Source organism: Anser anser, assembly GCF_964211835.1.
Source record: "Anser anser genome assembly, chromosome: 11".
In the NCBI taxonomy this organism is placed as follows: domain Eukaryota; kingdom Metazoa; phylum Chordata; class Aves; order Anseriformes; family Anatidae; genus Anser; species Anser anser.
In genome coordinates this window covers 5,133,303-5,152,908 of record NC_139732.1, presented here as the reverse complement: position 1 = coordinate 5,152,908, position 19,606 = coordinate 5,133,303, and the positions used below count along the sequence as shown (strand labels likewise).

The 19,606-nt window shown below is 34.6% G+C and overlaps 2 protein-coding genes across 8 annotated transcripts in view; one reads left to right on the top strand and one right to left on the bottom strand.

Moving 5' to 3' along the window:
• ITFG1 (integrin alpha FG-GAP repeat containing 1) overlaps positions 1-18,107 on the top strand; it is a 73,223-nt gene extending 55,116 nt beyond the window's left edge. Inside the window, exons 13-19 of one of the 2 annotated variants that reach the window (XR_014589191.1) lie at positions 387-430; positions 2,271-2,349; positions 9,816-9,940; positions 10,761-10,843; positions 11,653-11,890; positions 12,445-12,562; positions 15,919-18,107. Coding sequence is in view for 1 of the 2 variants with exons in the window: in XM_083852222.1 (XP_083708348.1) it covers positions 387-430; positions 2,271-2,349; positions 9,816-9,940; positions 10,761-10,843; positions 12,445-12,562; positions 15,919-15,978 (509 nt within the window). In the remaining variant the exon portion in view is untranslated. The remainder of the gene's footprint in view (positions 1-386; positions 431-2,270; positions 2,350-9,815; positions 9,941-10,760; positions 10,844-11,652; positions 11,891-12,444; positions 12,563-15,918) is intronic. The other variant, XM_083852222.1, reaches the window with a different exon arrangement.
• Positions 1-19,606, bottom strand: part of LOC310905659 (uncharacterized protein) — a gene marked incomplete at its 5' end in the record, with an annotated part of 135,646 nt that overhangs the window by 51,858 nt on the left and 64,182 nt on the right. For 3 of the 6 annotated variants that reach the window (XM_083852274.1, XM_083852272.1, XM_083852273.1), the window contains 2 exons: positions 1,399-1,498; positions 2,449-2,482. Of the gene's footprint in view, positions 1-436; positions 1,499-2,448; positions 2,483-19,606 lie in introns of those variants that run through there. The other 3 variants (XR_014589209.1, XM_083852271.1, XM_083852270.1) reach the window with 1 other exon arrangement.

Below are 19,606 nucleotides of genomic sequence, written 5' to 3'. Positions count from 1 at the left end.
CTTTCTACCAGTTAAAACAGTAAAGCTGAATATCTGTCAAGTATTTTTTTAAATGGTTAGAAGCAAAGGATAATGAATAAAATGTGTAGTCCACTATTTTTAACATGTTATAATTTGGAATTTTTTCAACTGGCAAATCTTTTGGAAGCTGCCTAACAAATGAGGTATGACAAAACAGCGATTAGCTGATTAATTTCTACAAAGCAATATATCTCAAACAGATTTTAAAAAAAAAAAAGTACATAAGTCATACAGAAGGAAGTTATTTTCTTTACGAATTTTAATGGTACATGACATCTGTTAATATACTTTAATGGGTTTCAGAGGTTGTGCTTGTAAGATGGATGTTAATATAAACACTGTAAGCTCACCTTTTGTACTTGCAGTTCTCAGTGGCCTCTGTTCTAATGACTGTCCTCGGAAAATAACTGTAAGTATAATTATAACTTTACTATTTAGCTTCAGATGAGCTGGGACTTTATTATGCTGGGAGATGTCCACATACATAACTGAGAAGAGTTACTGACTGGAAGAATGTGTAATCCAAATCATGACTGGTCAGGTTCTATGTATTTGAGACCCATATCTTTCTCCAGCTGCCTGCTCAGAGACAAAAAGAATTGACTGATTCTGCAGTGAGCATTGTTAGGCAGCATCACAAGGGCTGAATATACAGATAAAAGAAAAATGTGGGACAGACTGAGCCATGGGCTGCCTGACAGCAACTTATGGGCCAACATAGAGTATATGGGTACAATGAAGGATAGAAGAGAAGGGAAAGGAATGTACTTGGTTCTAATGGTTCTGCAGATGAGTTACATGTTCATGTGCTAATTTCTATTTCAAGTGTTTTAATCATCTCCAGAGACCTTGCATATCAACCACCAAACTTTCAGTTAGCAGATTAGTTTTCACAGTGAAAGATGGCCTAAAAGAGGAACTCAGAGAAATCAAAGCTAGAGTTTGCATCTTAGCTGTGCAAAAATATGAACTTTTTCTACAAGCCTTTTTAAGTCATAAGGGTAATTTCTGTTACAAAATAATAAGGGGTTTTGGTAGTATTATTAGCTTAATTGCAAAACTAAAGGTTTAGAAAGTAGATCTTCACAACAGAACAACAGATTTGATGAGCGCCTCATTATAAAGATCATTGAAATACTAATGCCTTCACTGTAAAAGAAATTCTGGTAGAAAGTATCATGAAGTATGTTACGCCAGAATACAGCTACCTGGCAAAAATAAAGCATGTTTTAACCTTATTTACTCATCTTTCACAGTTCTGCATTAACATATTTTATCTGTCTCCTTACCTTTCATTCTAGCCAATTCATTATTCTTTTTCAAGCTTTGATCCCATCTTTCATCATTATCACTTTATTCTTATGGTTTACAACTTACTATTTTTGAGGCGTGATGTGAACTGTGTCATCTCTTCTTCAGTGTTCTTTCTGCAACTCATCTGAAAGATCATCTACTGAACTGGATGCCCTAATATCAGCTTAAATTTGGCATTTGAAGGGGGAAAAAAAAACACATTTAAAATCTTTTTTTTTTCACTTGTTCCCCCCTCCCTCCCACCTTAACAAATAATTTCCCCCACGCACACATCCCATTCTCACTTAGGTACATTTGACATGGTTCATCACTCAGTAATCCACCACTCCCTTTGTTTTTTTCTTCTGTTTTCCCCCTGTAACTGTACTTTGATGTTTAAACACATTTTCTGCCTCCAAAGAATTTATTTTAAATAGATATTGGTACTTGAGAAGTAATTATTCAGCCACTTTAATTAAATAAAATACTGCTGAATAATAACAATTTTTAATTAAATACCACTGAATAATAACAATTTTGAATTTGTGTAGTACTTTTTAGATTCAGAAAGTCCATCAAGATGGTGCATTCTCAGAAAATATTGAATGAGTTCTGTTTTTTTCAGAACATGCAGTTATTTCTTTGAATTTAGTTTTCTAGTATACTTAGAATTCCCCAGAAAACATCAAACCTTTTGTCATAGGACTGAGTAGTATTGTGCTCTTCATGAGAAACTAAATGGTACTTAGAGAACTAATAAGCCTTGTTTTGAAAATTAGTTTTCATATATTACCATGAGCAAAGCAATAACAAGGTTTCAGAATTATCCATATAAAGAAATCATTTTTCTGTGAAAGTGTCTTTGGTTTACTATTTAATTAGTATTGCTTTATGTGTTCCTAAAATTTTGCCTGCTTCTTCCTCCCTTCCTATACCACCCCCCCCCGCCCTTGTAGCCTTTCGGTGTTAATCAGCCTGGTCCTTACATCATGTACACAACTGTAGATGCAAATGGATACCTGAAAAATGGGTCAGGTAAGATAATCTCATAAGAATACACGACTAAATAATAGCAATAGTCTAGGGGAAGAAATGTGGATATATTGGATCATATATCAGTGATAACTCTCTCACCTTTAACACTGTGCTCAGAACTGTTTATTCCACCCTAGAAAAGATAAAGAAATAAGATATCCTGAAATATGCAATACTTCTGTATTCATATGTGCTATGGGCTTGAAAGTATTAACCTGCATTTGTTGGTTAAATTAGTAATTAATGCCAATATGAAAATGCAGAATACTCTTTCCAGGTGCACAAATTCACTTTAACCAACTAATCATTCTACCAGTTTTGTTCTCGGTTTTATTGCTCTGAAGTTTTTCTTCGTAAGTGAATTCTAGTAAGAGCTTACTTGTTTAGGTAGAAACACTCAGAACTGCATCGTGAGCTTAGAGATTTTCAGGTAGTCTCAGATAGAATAGTATATCAGACTCTGGCCCTTAGGCAGCCAGTTCACATTGGGTAACAACTGGCATATCTCTATTATTGCAAATTATCAAGATGAAGGCTGGCAAACTTTGTCAGAGCCAAGTCACAGTACAACCTTTTTAACCATACTGGAAAATACTGGCAAAGGCTTGTACAGGATCGCTCTCCTTATTCCTTAAAAGCCTGAATTCCTGTGGACGTGGAACTTGCTTGAGTGTACTGTCTTGGTTATTTGTAGTCCCAAATAACTTGAATCTGTTGGCGTACTGAAGCCAATTTTAATTGAAACATATGTGCCTTGAGTAAAACTTTACCTGTTCTTTAAAAATCAACAGTTAGGTAGAAAACAGGATTCCACGTGAAGAAAAGACTTTACTTAGAGATCAACAGTTATTTGGTCTCTTTTGTCCTCAGGCTGGCCATATGGTCAATATACATACAGTTGGAGTTAGCCATAGCCTGAAATGTTTTTGCCCAAGCAGTAACAAAGGAGCATAGCGGACAAAAGCTTAGTGTTCTGTGGAGGGATTATGGGGACATAGAATGTAAGGCTAAAAAGTGTTCCAGCCAGGAAACAGGACTGCTCGCAAAGAGATGCGGGATGGATATCCATGCAAATACAGACATGTTTTATTTCACAGTTCATGTCGTGGTTTTGAAGGCATTTTGACTCAGGCGAGATCTCTAGAGATACCTATTGTGTTGTCCATTTTTACTTTATTGCTTATTGGAGTGCCTGTTCTGTTCTTGATAACTGGGTAACTTGGTTTTTGACCTATTTTGCGTACATGTTGTATATTAGTCGTAGAGTTCAGTTATGAAGATGTACCTGAAGTACATGAAGATGTATGAAGACATTTTATTGTACTCATTCCTTTTTTTAAAAGACCTAAATCCTTGTTTTTTCAAATGAGCAAAAGTGTAAACAGCTTGGAGCCTATTTAATATCTTTATAAAGAATAAAACTCCTTACTTTCACAAATTTGTGTAATAAAAATTGGTGTTCACTGATCTCTTCTTTCTGCTGTTAACTAAACTCCTTGCAGTGGGTCACTACCCCTCTGTACTCTTCAGGGCTATCTTCTTGGAATATGGAGCCATTAATAAAGCTTCTTGACAGTTGCTGTCACAGTTGCTGGAATTTACTGTAATTTCTGGATTAGAAAACGTCTTTCCAGACTGCCAATTAAAGTTCATTCAGTGTATTCATTGAATGAACATGCATCTAAATGAAGAAATCAATGGGTTTTAAGTAGTGTAATGTATTTACTGCTTCAGGCTCACCGGGCCTTAATGTGGGCCTGCCTAAATTTGGTACACACATGCAAAGATAAACTAACTTAATGAAAACACAGCTTCATAGTTCCTCTGGCCATGTGACTTTTGAGTAGATACCTACGCACAATCTTACTATCAAAGAATCAGAAGTACTACCTATGTAACAAAAAGACTTTTTTGCATAAGTAAATAAACACGTTAGTAATACAATCAAACAGATCTTTTCATCTTTAGGAAACTGCTATAAAGTAGCTATAAATCAAATAAACTACAACACAACCTCCGCTCAGATCTAATTATACTCATTTAGATTCATTGTTCATGTAGTTGGAACAGTTTTTCACTTTGCTACATATCTTCAGTTAACACAATTTCAGACTTAAGTCCTATATTTTAAACGAGGTCATAATATACATTTATAAAACTATGTCTAACAGCAAGTAGAATCTGTATTATCAAATCCTTAAACACTTTATATATAATGTGGGATACAATAAATGATAACTGTAGAGGATTGCATGTTGGCAGACCTGGATAATTTATGATATACTGCTTTTTAAAATAAAGTTAATTTTTATAAATTGTCTTAGTTTTAAGCAGAAGATGAAAAATAATGTATTTATGGGGTCTGAATGCAGAATATATATTAAAAGCTTAATTCACAGAAATATAAGCTGATTTTAAACCTTACCTTGAGGAAATGTAGAATTACAAGTTTAGATAGGTTTGGTTTGTGTTTGACCCTTTAGCACTCGTTATTTATGCAATCTTATAAAATAACCTAGTGGCAAAATAAAGATGATTGAACTACTGGCATCTGTCATGGAAGAATGCACATAGCTTACACATTCATTTTATCTGTGGCGAGGAAAGCTGGTTTAAAATTTGGACCTAATTTATGTATCATTCTTAATCTTTGTTTTCCACTTTCCTCTTCCAAGGAAAATAAACGTTTTTTTTCCTTAAAAACATTATCTTAGGTTTGGTTGTTTGTGTTTTTTTCAAGGGGGTTGCTTTTAGAAATTGAATGTTTTTGACAATTTATGCTGAGAAACATCTATCAAATATGATTAATACTGCTATAGTACCATTCATCTTCACTACTACCATATTTACAATAATAAAAAACTGAGTCCAATCATGATGAATTTCCTTTTCTGTTTTGACATTACTGTTATTTCATAATGAATTCCAAGTGTATTTATGACCCTCACAGTATTGTTACAGGGAATTTTATAATACTCTTTGATCGGTTTCTGAATTGTAATATATTAATAGATTTTTTTGTCTTTAATTTCTGCAAGTACTTCTCAAAATTGAATTTTCTGTAGCTATTTTATTAAGTTTGTACTTGAACTTTCTTCTCTTTCAAGTCCTACTTGTAAAATTCAGTAAATGTTTCTCTAACTGGAATTTTAATGGTATACAGGTTACTGTCATGAAAAGATTTGCCTGTTATATCAGAATTGTGTTCTATTTGACTGTCAGGAAATACCTCAAGCAACACTTTCATGTATGTGTATTGGTTGACAGTACCAAACCCAGATGGTATTTTTGGGCCATTTATAAACCTACACATTATCTTTTCCACATTAATTTTAAACAATATAGTATCAATACCATTTTAAAGCTATTTTTTGTCAGCTTATTTCCATTCTTTATATAATACCATGGAACAATCCATATCCAAAGCTTTGAATTTTATGAAAGCAATAATAAGGGAATCTGATAGTTTGTTACATTTTTTTTTATATAATATCTTTCCCAAAAAGTAACATGAATAACAACATTGTTCTTTATCTAATGAGAATGGTGTTCAGCATTCAATTTATTTTTTCATGTCAACTGATGCTACTTGTCTTTACCACTGGTCTTAGCGTAGGAACAGTTATTGGCTGGACCGCTGAAGCCAAACTTATCTATTCTTAAGTTATCCTTCCATCCCTGGCCTAAAGTAAATCATACAGTAAATGAAGAAACGTTCACTGTTCTGTTTCTGATGTTCCTAATTGTGCAGGTCTTTAGTTCTGAAATATGGTATCTTTCATGTATACAGTATTCATGCAAAAAGTAGAATAACAAGGCACATACGGCTGTCCTTATCAAACTCGTTTTAAGGTTCTTTGATCTGCCAAGTCGTAACTACAGGAAATTTGCATAATTGAGAGGGTTTTTTAAAACATTGTTAGAATTACTCTCTCTACTATTAACATTCCAGTGTGCTGTTAAAAGATAGCAGAATAATAATTAGCGTATACTCAGTGCTTTTACTTCTACATTGCTCAATTCTCTTTTAATCTTAAACAAGAAATACTGTTAAATTACCTACAAGGAATAGCAATTACCAAAATAAGCATTAGAATTGAGAAGTACTGGGTCTTACATCTTTCGTTAACATCTCCACAGACCTTTCCTCTCTGAGAGGGAATTCAGTTGTAACAACTTTTAATATTGAATGAATTTTATGATCAAATCAAGGTCTGTTGTAAATCTGGGAGAAGTAGGCAAACTAATTTCAGGCATGCACTCTCATCTCTCTTCTGCAATCTGCCGCCTTCACTCCCTATTTCACCTCTTGGAGTTGTTATTTTTACAGAGATGCCACAGTTAAGTGTGTGTCATCCAGGATTTTTAACTCTACATCTGCATTTCTGTTTTTTTATTGGCTTCTAAGAAATTTCTAATATTATTCTGACCGTTTTTCAGCTGAATCCTACATTCAACACTGCCTGACAAAAACTAGAGTAGGCTGAAGTTGAGCACAGATTGAATTAAAGCTGTTCTTGTGAGTTGAGGGGATGCACGAGATGAATTTAGTAATGTATGCAACTTCAGGGGCTTTTTTTTAAGGATGCTGAAGTTTAAAAAACGAGAAGCAAAAAGTCACTTGTGATAATAAAATAGTAGCATTACTGAATCTCACAGGTTTTGAATGTGTTTGCTTGAAGACTGCAGTAATACTGGCTTTATCGAACTGGTATCAGTTTATACAGCTCTATTTATTAACAGCTCTGACCTTGGCTAAACTGCAGTTATGTCATTTTTGCAAGCTGGCGTGGTCCACAGTAATGATCTTTGGTGTTTTATTGAAAAGACTACCTACTTGATATTTTTGGTTTCATTTATTTTATTGTCAGTAACACAAACTGATTTTCTTAGAACTAAGTGTCCATATGGACTCAGAAAAACATAAAAAAGATCAGATACTTTAATGTAGAGCAGCTGGTTAATTTACTGGAGTATTTTCATAAACTGCACAAGGCCAATTTCATATTGTAGCACCAGCACAAGAGAAGCATTTTAAATTTATTAGATTGTTGCCTAGTCAAGGGCTGAACAAGTTGAATGGCAGGATTGTTGTTAAACTTCGTACTATGAACATCTGGCTACCTCTAGCCATCGCCATCTCTTTACTCCATTTTTTTTCCTCTCTGCTACTTCTTCCCTCTTTACGACAATCCAATTTTATTGTGTTCCTGCTTGCTTTCTCCCTCTTTCATGCAACATCAGAGACCTCAAAATACCTTTTCTTTTTCTGCTTTGTGTGAGGGCCTGGCCTTGAAGTCTGTCCATCTGCTGCTTTACACTCAGATAAGACTAGCAGCTCCATAACCATAGCAGTACTGGCTGACTCCTTACCGTGTTGACAAGCCAAACTGCTGAGGGAAAAATACAGTTCCTTCTAGATCTTCTTGTGATAAGATCACCTTTGGCAGAGAGAGCCTGCTATTTTATGCAGCGTGTAGCTTACAAAAACTATTCTTGATACGTTTTTTGATGTACCATGTCTTACATACCAGACAGACCCTTGCGATTACACAAGCAAGGCTCAACCTGGATGGAGCTTCAGGTTGATCCGTTGTTTCATGTTTTCACTTCAGCCTTTTAATTTTCTCTCTTGAAATATGTCAATAGACTTATTTTTGACTTTGTAGTTAGTATGAAATGAATAGGGTCATAATTACAGCTCGTGTATACCAAAAATATTAATCCTGTGGGCTAGGAACCACAGAACAATAAATTATTCAGGTTTACTCGAAGACCAATATCCATGACTATGTGTAATATTACCCTACGATTAGATTCTTTGGATTGCTTGTATGGATCAAGTCATGATGTGTTTAAGCAGCTGTATGGCTGAGGTTGTATGGACTGATAATTTTTACAATTCTCATTTAAAGCTCTTTCATTTTGCTGTTTTGGCTTTGTTTTTGTTTTAAGCCTTCTGTGATAGAATGACCTTTTACATGCTGTTAAGTCATGCCCTTATAGCTTTTGGAAATCTGCTTACTCTTTGTTGTTGCATTGAGCTCTCATGCTGTTTAACTAAATTGGATTGTGAGGTGGACACTAAATTCATTGCTGTAATAGCTGCTAGACACTTTATGTAAACATTGCAGCATGTATAAGACAATCAAAGGAAGTTTAATTTCGGTAGTCACTTGACATTGCAAGATTCATTAGGTAGAATTTCACTATTCACTATATAGAAAGAAGACTGTGTTCATAGTAAAAGCTTGAATCATTTAATGAATACCCGAATTCTGTTAAGAGGGGTTTTCTGGTTGCTATATGTGGTGATATAGTATGTAGTACATTTTTCTATGACTTCTTTTTGTATAGAAACCATATTTGAACTCTAGCAATATTGCATACAATATTGCTAAACTTAAAATGTTCAGGTGTGAATATGTGCAGAAAGTTTGAATATCAGCAATATTATGATTTAATTGTTGCTTTACTTGAAGAGTTGGTGTTTCTAGTTTTAATTCTCTAGTTTTGTGGTGTAAAGTCATTTTTAATGAAAACATATTCTAATGTAGTTATGTCAGCTTTGGAGCTTGGGCTTTCAGAAGTATCACAGCTGTTAGTAGCACTGTATATAATAGGCATCTAAGTTGCAAGCGTGCACATTCAGTCCACTTTCCCCTTTTATTTTCAGGGCTGAATTCCCTGTGGTGCTTATGAGATGCTAATATTCGTGCTGTGGAACCAGATCACTTGCTAAGAGGCTTTCTAGAGAATAAAAAAAAAAAAAAAAAAAAAGGAATCCCCATAGGATCTGGATCAGTTTGCCAGAAATTGAGATTACAGGAGTTCTACTTAAATGGAGTAATTGGCTACCTTAGAAATAGGATGTTGGTGAACCTGTAGATAGCTCCAACAAAGAATGTTGTTTTTCCCTTAGTCTCACATAGTTATTTACAATTACATGTTCTTGTGAGGATGTGACTTGCAACCACTGTAATCCTGTTGTCATTAAATCAAATTATTATTTGAGAATTTATGATCATTTTCTTACCTAATTTTGTAACAAAAAAAAAAAACAATAGTTACTGATTACTACTACTAAGAATGCGAACCTTTACATGTTGAGTCTGAGCTTGTAAATCAGTGGGGCAAGAGACTTGGCACTAACCATATCAAAACAAACATCAACAGCTCATTTCTTCTCAACTAGTAACAAATAGAGTTTGTTTGACGTAGAAATGGTGCTCAAAAGAATCATCTTACCTAGAAATCTCAAGCATTTAAGCAATTCTCTAGTGCCCACAAGTAGTTTGGAAATGTGGTATTGAGTCTTTAAGAGTTAAATAATCATGCGGTCGTTCAACTTTTTTAAACATTTTTATGGTTGACCCAGAAATGTGTGTTTGGAACAGTTTTTGTTTTTTGTTTTTTGTTTTTTTTTCAAAATACTAACTTGAGTTTCCTTTCTAATTTTATTGCAGCTGGACAACTTAGCCAATCAGCACATTTTGCTCTCCAGTTGCCATACAATGTGCTAGGCTTGGGACGTAGTGCTAATTTCCTCGACCATTTGTATGTTGGCATTCCTCGTCCTTTAGGAGAAAAGGTTAGTTGAAATTTAAGATTGTCACACTACTATTTGTGGTGTTACCTTTCCTAATAGAGTTTGGAGAGAAATACTGCTAGGGACACTTACTTCAGAAGTACAAATATCAAAGAAGTTTGCAAAAAAAACACCCTATAAGGCCTGGTTTTGGGGGTGAGTGTAAGCCCTAAAGCTATAACAGTAAGAACAAAAGATGACTGGAATTGTCTGTAAATGTTAGGTATATGGTGCTTGTTCGTATCATAAATGCATATTAGGCCTGGTGGATAAATTATGGTCTCAGATGTAAGATTTCCCTGGGGCTGGTCTGGCTGGCCTGTAAACTCAGAATCCTTTCTGCTTCAGTGCTGGCACCATGATCAATATGATAGGAGGTGGAGATTGCCATGATAACCTAAATTTCAGGTGGACCATGAAAGTAGGGTCCTGACCACTCTCAGTCTTTAAAAACCTGATGGTACTACTTTAAGGTATTTGTATTAATATACTGTCTAAATTGTGATTTGGATAATTGCTTTGCCTGCATAAAATTCCTCTGCAGAATTGGTTCTTTTCTTCTTTCCCTAATATGTTGTTGCTTTATACTTTTTAAGCAGATGCTGTGTTTCATGCCAGCAGCACTTATTTTGCTTTTTGTTGTTGTTTTTGGAGCTTTTAGAAGAAAAAGCTTGAATGACCATAAGGGAATAGTCACTTATACTTACAAAAGGAAAAAAAAAAGCAGTTGATTTTTATGTTTCAACAGAGAATTTCAGAAATCTTTGCTCTTAAATTATGAATCGTTTGCTAGGAATTGATATAGTCTTTCTTTTTCTTTCAGTCCATAAGAAAACAAGAATGGACAGCTATCATACCAAACTCCCAGCTTATAGTCATCCCATATCCTCATAATGTTCCTCGAAGGTAATTTCATCATCTTGAATTGAACTTCACAAAATTACATTATTAATGCCTATAAAATTAGGCATTATTTGTAGGTTAAAAAGCCACTTGTCTAGAAAGTAAATCAAAAAACAGCCAAGGAGGAGGGAGTTAGCTCTCTTCATGTTGTTGCTTCTGTGACTGGGCAGAATACTTGTGAGTATTCACATGGACTCATTAACAATCAAAACCTATTACCAGCTCAACTCTTGTAAATAATAACTTACTTGCTAGATTTACCAGCATTCTTTTTGACAAATTGCAAGCATGGTAATGATGGAAGCAAGTACTTTTGTTTCACCAAACATGCAGTTTCTGCCTAGTTGCATATAAAAGCTTTGGTTCAGCCCTTCTGAATGGTATCTGTTGCCATAGGTATGAATGTTTTTCTTTAAGTAGAGGTGAAGGGGTTACTTACGCAAGAGCTTCAACACTGAATTCATTTTGCAATTAAAATGTTTATCCCAGAAAGCAAGCATGTTTCTGTCTTTGCTATTAGAGAAAACATAAGTCACATATTCCAGCTGCTTTTTGCCGCTTGATCTACTAGTGAGGTCAGTTGCATTTATCATGCAGAAATAATTCTGACATCAGTTTCAGCAGCTAATTTTACTATAGAACAAATAACAGTTTAGAAGTGATGTGCCACTTGAGTTGCTAATTAACAACCACAGGAATAACATCTGCTAGAAGTAGAAAATTTAGTTAGAAACTTGAGGTATTTAAAGGTATGCATTATATAGAAACTTTCTCAGTAGTCTTATCCTTAAACTAGTTTTGCTTTCTTATAGAGAGAATTCATGGACACTGTAGAATAGTGGAGGATAGAATTCCAGGAGAAATCAGATTTCATATTAAAAGAAAACATGAATTTAAGAAGCATTTATTATGTGTCATTTCCTGAGAGGCCTCAACATAAGGGATCCTGCTGACAGCTTTCCCATGATGGGAAGCCTGGAGTATAAGCACGGTGTTACTGAGCCTCAGGACCCCACAACATTCTGGAGATGTCTTCTAGATGGCCTTAAGGTGCCTAGTTTTATTGCTCTCCAAGCATCTTCCTGACATAATCAGCTGGTTCTTTTGCCTACAACTACAGTTGTCCGTGGGTAAATTTCAGACTGAGAGAGTCCTAAGTATTCACCATGAGCCTGTTCAAGAAGAGCTTCCTTTGTGGGGTAAACAGTCTGTTACAGGTTACTTCACCCTGCTTCTCCATCTCCCCAGGTCCCAGACAGTTTTGTGGAAGGCTTTCCTATGCACTTTACTTTGTCCCAGGGGGACAGTGTGAGATAAATCTAATGAGGAAAACATCAGTCCCTGAGGATATCCATGGCATTCCTGGATAGTTATATAGCAGCTGAATTTCAACATGGCATTACCTGAAAATAATTATATTAAGCCATATATTTCTAAGTAAAGACCATTAAGCTCCAGTCTTCAAGTATAGCCACTAGGTTTCTGTGGACCAAGTTGTTGTGTGTTAACACTAGCAAGTTCTTTTCATCTTTTTAAATTAAATCTATTTTCTGCTTCCTAATGAAGGGTATTAATGTTTCCTTGGATTTTCCTCTTTTGTATAGCTGGAGTGCCAAGCTGTATCTGACCCCAAGTAACATTGTGCTGCTAACAGCTATAGCATTAATTGGTGTCTGTGTCTTCATCCTGGCAATAATTGGCATATTACACTGGCAAGAAAAGGTAAGCTTAATTAGTAGTATTTTTTCTACACTATTTAACATTTCCTGATATTTTATAATGTTGTATGTTTTTAAGTAGTTTTCTGCAGTATAACTTGACATATACTGCATTAATTCCCAAAAGGTATTTATTATTAATTCAGTATTTATTGCAAGCTTAAAAATTGGCATTGTTTATTATTTAAACTCTACGACACTTAAAAAGGGAAGTGACAAGAAACATGGATAAGCTTTTGCTATTAAGCTGTTATTCCCAACTAAATGCAAAGTTTTTGTTTTATATCTAAGTGTTCTATTTTGCAGAGTTTAAAGGAGCACTGTACTCAGAAAATGGAACATAAATTCAATTTACTTATCTTGAGTTCTGCTGGTAATATGAAAAAGGAAAACATCTCTTTTTCTTTATCTTTGTTGATTGCACTAACATTAGCATTCAAGACGGTATAGGGAGTCAGTCGTGTGCATATTGGCCGCTTGCTCTGTGTGTCTGAATTATACATGCAGTGTATAGAAATCCATTGATTTGAAGAAGCATTTTGAAAGGGGCCTTTCATGTCACAAAAGAAATGCGTTCCCATTTTTCTTAACTATGTGCAGTTCGCAATCATATCCAACTGGCAGAATTGCCAATAAATGCTACTACATACCCAAACCATAATCTTAGCTGTCAAATAGAATTACTGCACATTTTGACATGGTAGAACTGTTTGTTATTTTGTGCTTGTGGAAATAAAATGACCTTGTTAAATATATAGATAGGCTTTGCGCATGCTTCATATTTAAATGTTACTTGTCTGTCATTTTCCACTCTTCAAAATGTTAAATACAGTCTCCAAATAATAGCAATGCTGGGTATGAAACACCCAAAGCAAGGAAATACAAATTTTATGACAACTGTCCTTAATGTGTCCTAATGTACCAAGAAAGCATTGCTAAATGGTAGCTTGGACTATGCACTGACTGGGTTTAACTCTGTCTTCAAGACATCTTGAGCAACAAGTAACAAAATATAAAAAAAAAATAAAATAAATTTGGGTTGTGAAGGATTAACTATATACCAATTCTATCTGGAGAAACTGAGGTTTAATGTCAATGTTGAAAACAATTCTTTATGTAATAATTCATGTATTTTAATGTAAAAAAGCACTCAGCCCAAAGTGTTTGCTTTCTGAACCCTTTTAAACCCCATTAAGTGTATGTGAATGAAATGGTATTGCTTATATGTTAAACTCCTTTGCAGCAGCTGCATCTTGCTCAAAATAGGCACAAATATTTAGATATATTATGTGTATTTTCAGAGTACTATATAAATACTTGTTAATTCCAATAATTTTCCAATGCCCTCACATTGATTTTTTACCTTCCCAATTTTTAGAAGAAATGGTTGAGGTACAGAACAAGAAAGAATCCTGACCACAGCTGAACTGTGCATCACTGGCATGACTGGGGGGATTAAATTCCAAAGTTGCTTGTTTCTGAGTTTATGCTTGCTTTACTGCCTCTTTCAGTAACCCTCTCACAAAAATACTGTTCTGCCTAAATGCTGTTTTCCCCTGCAGATTTCTAGAGTACCTATCACAAAGAAAGAAAGGGGAAATGTACAGGCAGTTACAATCTCTTCTTTTCCCCCAGAGGATATACTGGTCTGTAAGCTGCAGTGTTCTATTCAGCAGTTAAAATAAACCATGTACTTTGACCTCTGCAGATAAGTAGTCGAAGTTCGTAGTCTACAATAGTTCTTACGCACTCATTTACCAGCTGCTACTATATTGTTTAAATAACTGTGGTATTTAGGGATATTATGTTGCTCTGTCATTCCTTAGAAATTTTGTATCCACTTTAAAAAAAAAAAAAAAAGGCTTTCAAATCTCAGTTCCTAGTTTTTACTATTACTCCTCTTACAACAGTATAGTCTGCTACATTAGCTAAGGACCTCAATGTTCCTGTATTCTGATTCTTTTTAATTTGCTTTGTGGTGTTGGCACTATGCATTGATGATAATCCTACTAGGCAGCTTTGGATGGATTCGTCAGAATATAAGTTAGTCAAATTTTGAAGTGGTAATTTTTTCATGAAGCAGACAAAAAATGGAGTGAAAATTACTTTCTAAGTGAGACCACAAAAAATTGTGGAATGTGACAAGCATTTCAGTGTCAGAATATGCCACTCACCTTTTCCCACCCTGTTTTTGACATTCAGAATACTATTGGAATTGATAAAGTCTCTGCCAAAAAGCCAGGCTGATGTATGTTAAACTTCCCTGACAGCTCTGCTGCTGCTACGAAATGCAATAAAATCCATAGTTAACCCAATGGAATCGCTGTCATGTATAAACATTGTGTGATGAGGAAATCTTTGGCCTTGAGCCAGAGCAGATGACAAACTTTCATGGCAGAACACATGCACTGATTTCTACCAAAATTGTCATGTATATTTATCAACTCGGGTACAAATCTGAATGCCCACACAACAGCATACTGTAAAGGGTTTTTTTTGTTTTACTCATCATCAAAAAAAAGTATAAGCAAGCTAAAAAATCATTGAAATCTGTTTTTGCTGATTTTTCTTACGATAAGATTTACAGAGACTTGTCTGTCATGAGAAAAACACTGGTTTCTAGAAAAGTTCACAGTGCGTTCAAAATCCTGGAACAACTGCTTTCCTATTCTGCCATTGTTTTAAAACACAAGAGGAGGCAGGTGGGAGAGGACATGTAATTGCACATTCCCTGGATTCTAGGTACAACTTAAATATGCTTCTCTTTTCCAAGCACCATCCAAGCTACTCTTTCAGCAGATCAGTGTGTGCTCTGCATAAATAAGCAGGGAAAGACATCCTACCTCACATTTTCTCAATAAAAACAAAAACATGGAACAGTCTGTTTTTAGCCCACTTGGTGCTGTTAATTGTTGAACTGCCATCTTTGTCTGAATTTGTATTTAACATTTTTTAAAATCTCATTTCAAGTGTAACATAGATGGCAACACTTACAGTTAATCCAGAGTGATTTCATCTCATATTTATAACATAAACTAAATAAATACATGCTAGCAAACATCTTTTGTTTTTGAAATATTCCTCTTTTAAAAGCATTATATAGAACAACAGAAAATAATGGGTCATAAATAAAAAAACAGCTGAGCATTAACAGCAGAAGCCAATCTTGAGTAGATCATTGCTTTTACAAACTGACATCATTTAAAAGCTAATTATTGAGGCTTTTACTAAGCTTTTTGCATTTTGTCAAATGAGCGACTTGGAAAAAATCAACCATTCTGACATTTGACAGCTCATTTCTGTAACAGCATTGCTCTAGATCCTATGAAGTGTTTAATTATTTTTATTTTTATTTTTCAGAAAGCAGATGACAGAGAGAAACGACAGGAGGCTCATCGGTTCCATTTTGATGCTATGTGACATGCCTTAATATTTGTGAAGGAGCTGCTACTCATTTGCTTAATTGAAATACTAAATTATGATTTGTAAAATGATTACTGTGGAAAATATTGCTGGTGTGCTATTTGTAAATGTTGCATTATTTGATATTTATTTGGAACGTATTAAAGGTGGAGCTGAATGTCTCATAAGGCCTTCCAGGAAAAAAATGTATATAATAGCATTTGGTCTTTATTTAACAAAACTGTAAATTTATTTTTCATAGTATGAGGGATCATATTGCATGTACCATTGTTTACATACCACCCATTCTTTAGTAATAATCTGATAGAAATAAAGCTGTGTAAATAACGTTTAGCATTTCAGTGAGCAGAATACTTTGTACTACTTGAATGAGTATTGTCATTTATACATTCCTGCAAAGTAAACTGCCTTTCTGAAAATTCATCTTGAGCAATTTCTCAGATGATGTAATAGTTAATTGATTGTACTAAATGGTGTTCAACCTGAAGTAGTCTGCATTTTTGTTTATTAAAATCCATATGTGCAATAGTTAAGTATTTAAGAATTGGAGAACTAAAAGAAACCTGCAGAGTTGATGCTAGTTCAGTAGCTCATGGCATAGATACAGTATTTATATGTTGGTTCTGGAGAGAAGATGACACATTTAAAAAAAAAAAAACACTATAGTCATAAAATGTATTAGCATGACACAAACTGCTTTTGTAAGTAAACTATAACCATGCTTATTTTAGGAAGGCCTAAAGTCATGGAAGTAACTTTTGGGGTGTTTTTGCCATTTATTTTTAAGAAAGGTGGGGGAAATGTTTGGTCGGATGTTCTTGTCTTTTAAAGAAATTAAAAGAATTTTGGAGTGGAAGGAGAATGAGGATTGACTCCCTAAAATTCATTATTAATGGATGAAATTTGCAAAGATTAAATCAAGAACATAATAGGAAGCTCAGAATAAGCAATGTACAATATGCCCAAATAGTGTAAGTCTGTAATAACTACAAAAGAAGAGTAGCTCAACTCTGTATTAAAGTAGTGATTCATGTTAGAGTGGCTCACTGTAATCGGGACCCTGGTATACTCTCTAGAAGTAATCAAGCTTGCATTTTTGATAGTTATCACTGTGGATATAGGAACATTAGTTTATTATTGTGCATTTAAATGTCAGCCTGCATTATTAATAAATACCATTTGATAAATTAGAACACACTTTCTCAACAAACTTAAATTTTAAAATAATTGGTCTTACTGGCAATCACCTCAGTAGTGTTAGTGATCAGTATCTCCTCCACCCTGAAAGCTGGTATGCTTGTCAATACAGGAAGAGTTAAGAGGGCAGGTACAAAACTTGAACTGATTGTATCCACCCTGAATCATAACTGAAACACCTTGTTACGGGGCCAATGCTGAACTTGCCCATTATAATAGCAGCTCCAAGCCAAAACTGAGAAAAGTACTGAAAGTCTCTTCGGTTACCAAGTTTTCATTTGCTGTTTCTTATATGAACTGGTAAGATTCCAACAAAGGAGACTGTCATATTACATTCCCCCAACTATTCAGAACGGCATATTTTCTTAATATGCACCTTTAATATTTCTCTTAAAATAGCATGAAAAGGTAGATATTTTTTTTTAGATAAATCCTTAAGGCTATTGTATTTGTTAAACCCCATTGATAGAATTCTCTCCTAATAGCAAAATTAATAAAGGGTTTCATAATTAAGATGAAGCACAATTTAATGTGTTCTTTCTTTTGGATGGTTGGAGAATAAGGCTAAATGTGTAATGCCACTGTGGCAGCAAAGTCAGCTGTAGCTCTCTGTCACAATATAACAAGCATAGATTAGCCTCCTTATGTTTTTTGGAAAAAAACAATTAGGAATGAAATAACCTCATGCTGACATTTAAGCTGCTGTCAAGTTAACAGAACAATGAACTCAGTATCTGTTGCTTTAAGGTGGTTTGCATGCTCAGTAGCGCATCATTGCATTCCTTCATGTACAACACTTTCCTGGAGCCTTAATAGCTTTCTTATAATGAACTTTATGACAGGTTCTAACTGCTCAGAGCTTGGCTTACAACAGTCCATGCATATTATTTTGAATTAAGGCATTAAATAGTGTTAAACCTCTTGTCAAAGGTTTTGTGTCATACTTTGGCTTTCTTTCTATTCCATAGGCATCAAAAAATTGTTTTAGTAAGGTTGTTACCCTTCTATGAGCAAGTTTAAGAAAGCAACATCAATTAGAAAGTGTATTTCCAGGTAATCTTCACTGGAACTGAGAAACAGTTTTAACTGCGTAAATTTTCAAAAGACATCCACCCTAATACAGCCCTGGTGAGAAATGCTATTGGAAGGCTGCTTCGGTGTGAAATCTCACCTATATAAAAATACTGTTGACATGCCAACTGACAGATGGCTGTTGAAATACCAGCTTGCTTTGTTCTCATTTTCCATGAGAAGCTTTAAGACTGAATCTTCCTGCTAGATTTATCATTAATGCAGTATAATCCCCAACAAAAGAACCAACTTTTCTGCTGCAGATTAATAGGCATGTTCTGTATAGTAGGGGATCCCTCCTATGATGAGGCCATCTTTAGTAATAGCTGAACTAAAAAGATTTGCTACAACTCATTGAAGAGTAATAACTATAAATGCACCAAGTCAATTCAGGACTTCTAGAACTTCTTTCAGATAAATGCCACTTAATAGAACAGAAATCAACCCATACACTTCTACTATATTAGTTTATAGTCATCAGAGCTTAGTTTTGTCAAAACAATGTCAGAGGGCTAAATGTGCTAGCTTTAAAGATATTGATTACCAAAGAGATTTTTTTTTTACCATCTGTGACTCAAATGTATTCTAAAGGAATAAGCAATTTTTTTGATCAAAGACTGAGACATATGTCAAGAAACAGAGAGCTATTGAGTTTTTAAGTCTGAAATACTCCTATGCTGTTTCAGTAGCTGTATACTATCCATGTGATTTTTTCCCCCATTTTGGCAACTGGATCTTTTTGTTGAGGCTCTAGTAATACCAGCCACAGCCGTCACTTTGAAAATATCAAACACATAGCACCATTATTGTAATTAATTCCTGTCTTCGGTGAAAAATGGAATCCCTTCTGTGATACAATCCTTAAAAAATGTAAAATATATTCCAACCTTGTTGCATGACTTGTGCTAGAGAAGTTTTTAGACGTATTCTAATGCTCAGATCTAATTATATTGCCTAGCAAATACAGAAGTGCACAGTAAGCTTCCTGAAGACTATCAGTATTCTTAACGACTACTAGAAAGTTTGCAGTGTTCTTAACTCAGTAGTAAATAACAAAGTCAATTATACATTTCTGTATGATTACATATATTACTACACTGAGGCACCTGCATCTTCCATCATTTTCTAATTAGAAATTATATGTAATTAAGATTTAACAAATGCACCTAATCCTATTGACAAGCCCAAGCAACAGAACAGTTAAAATGCTACTCCTAACTTCCTTTCCTAATTACTCACTTTTAACATCCGTATTTTTGCAACCTCTTTTAAAAACAATACCCAGGTAATCTCAAACAAGGTCAAAACCTGACTATCGGTCCAAGGCTATTTGTGATGTACAATCTGCTACCTGAAA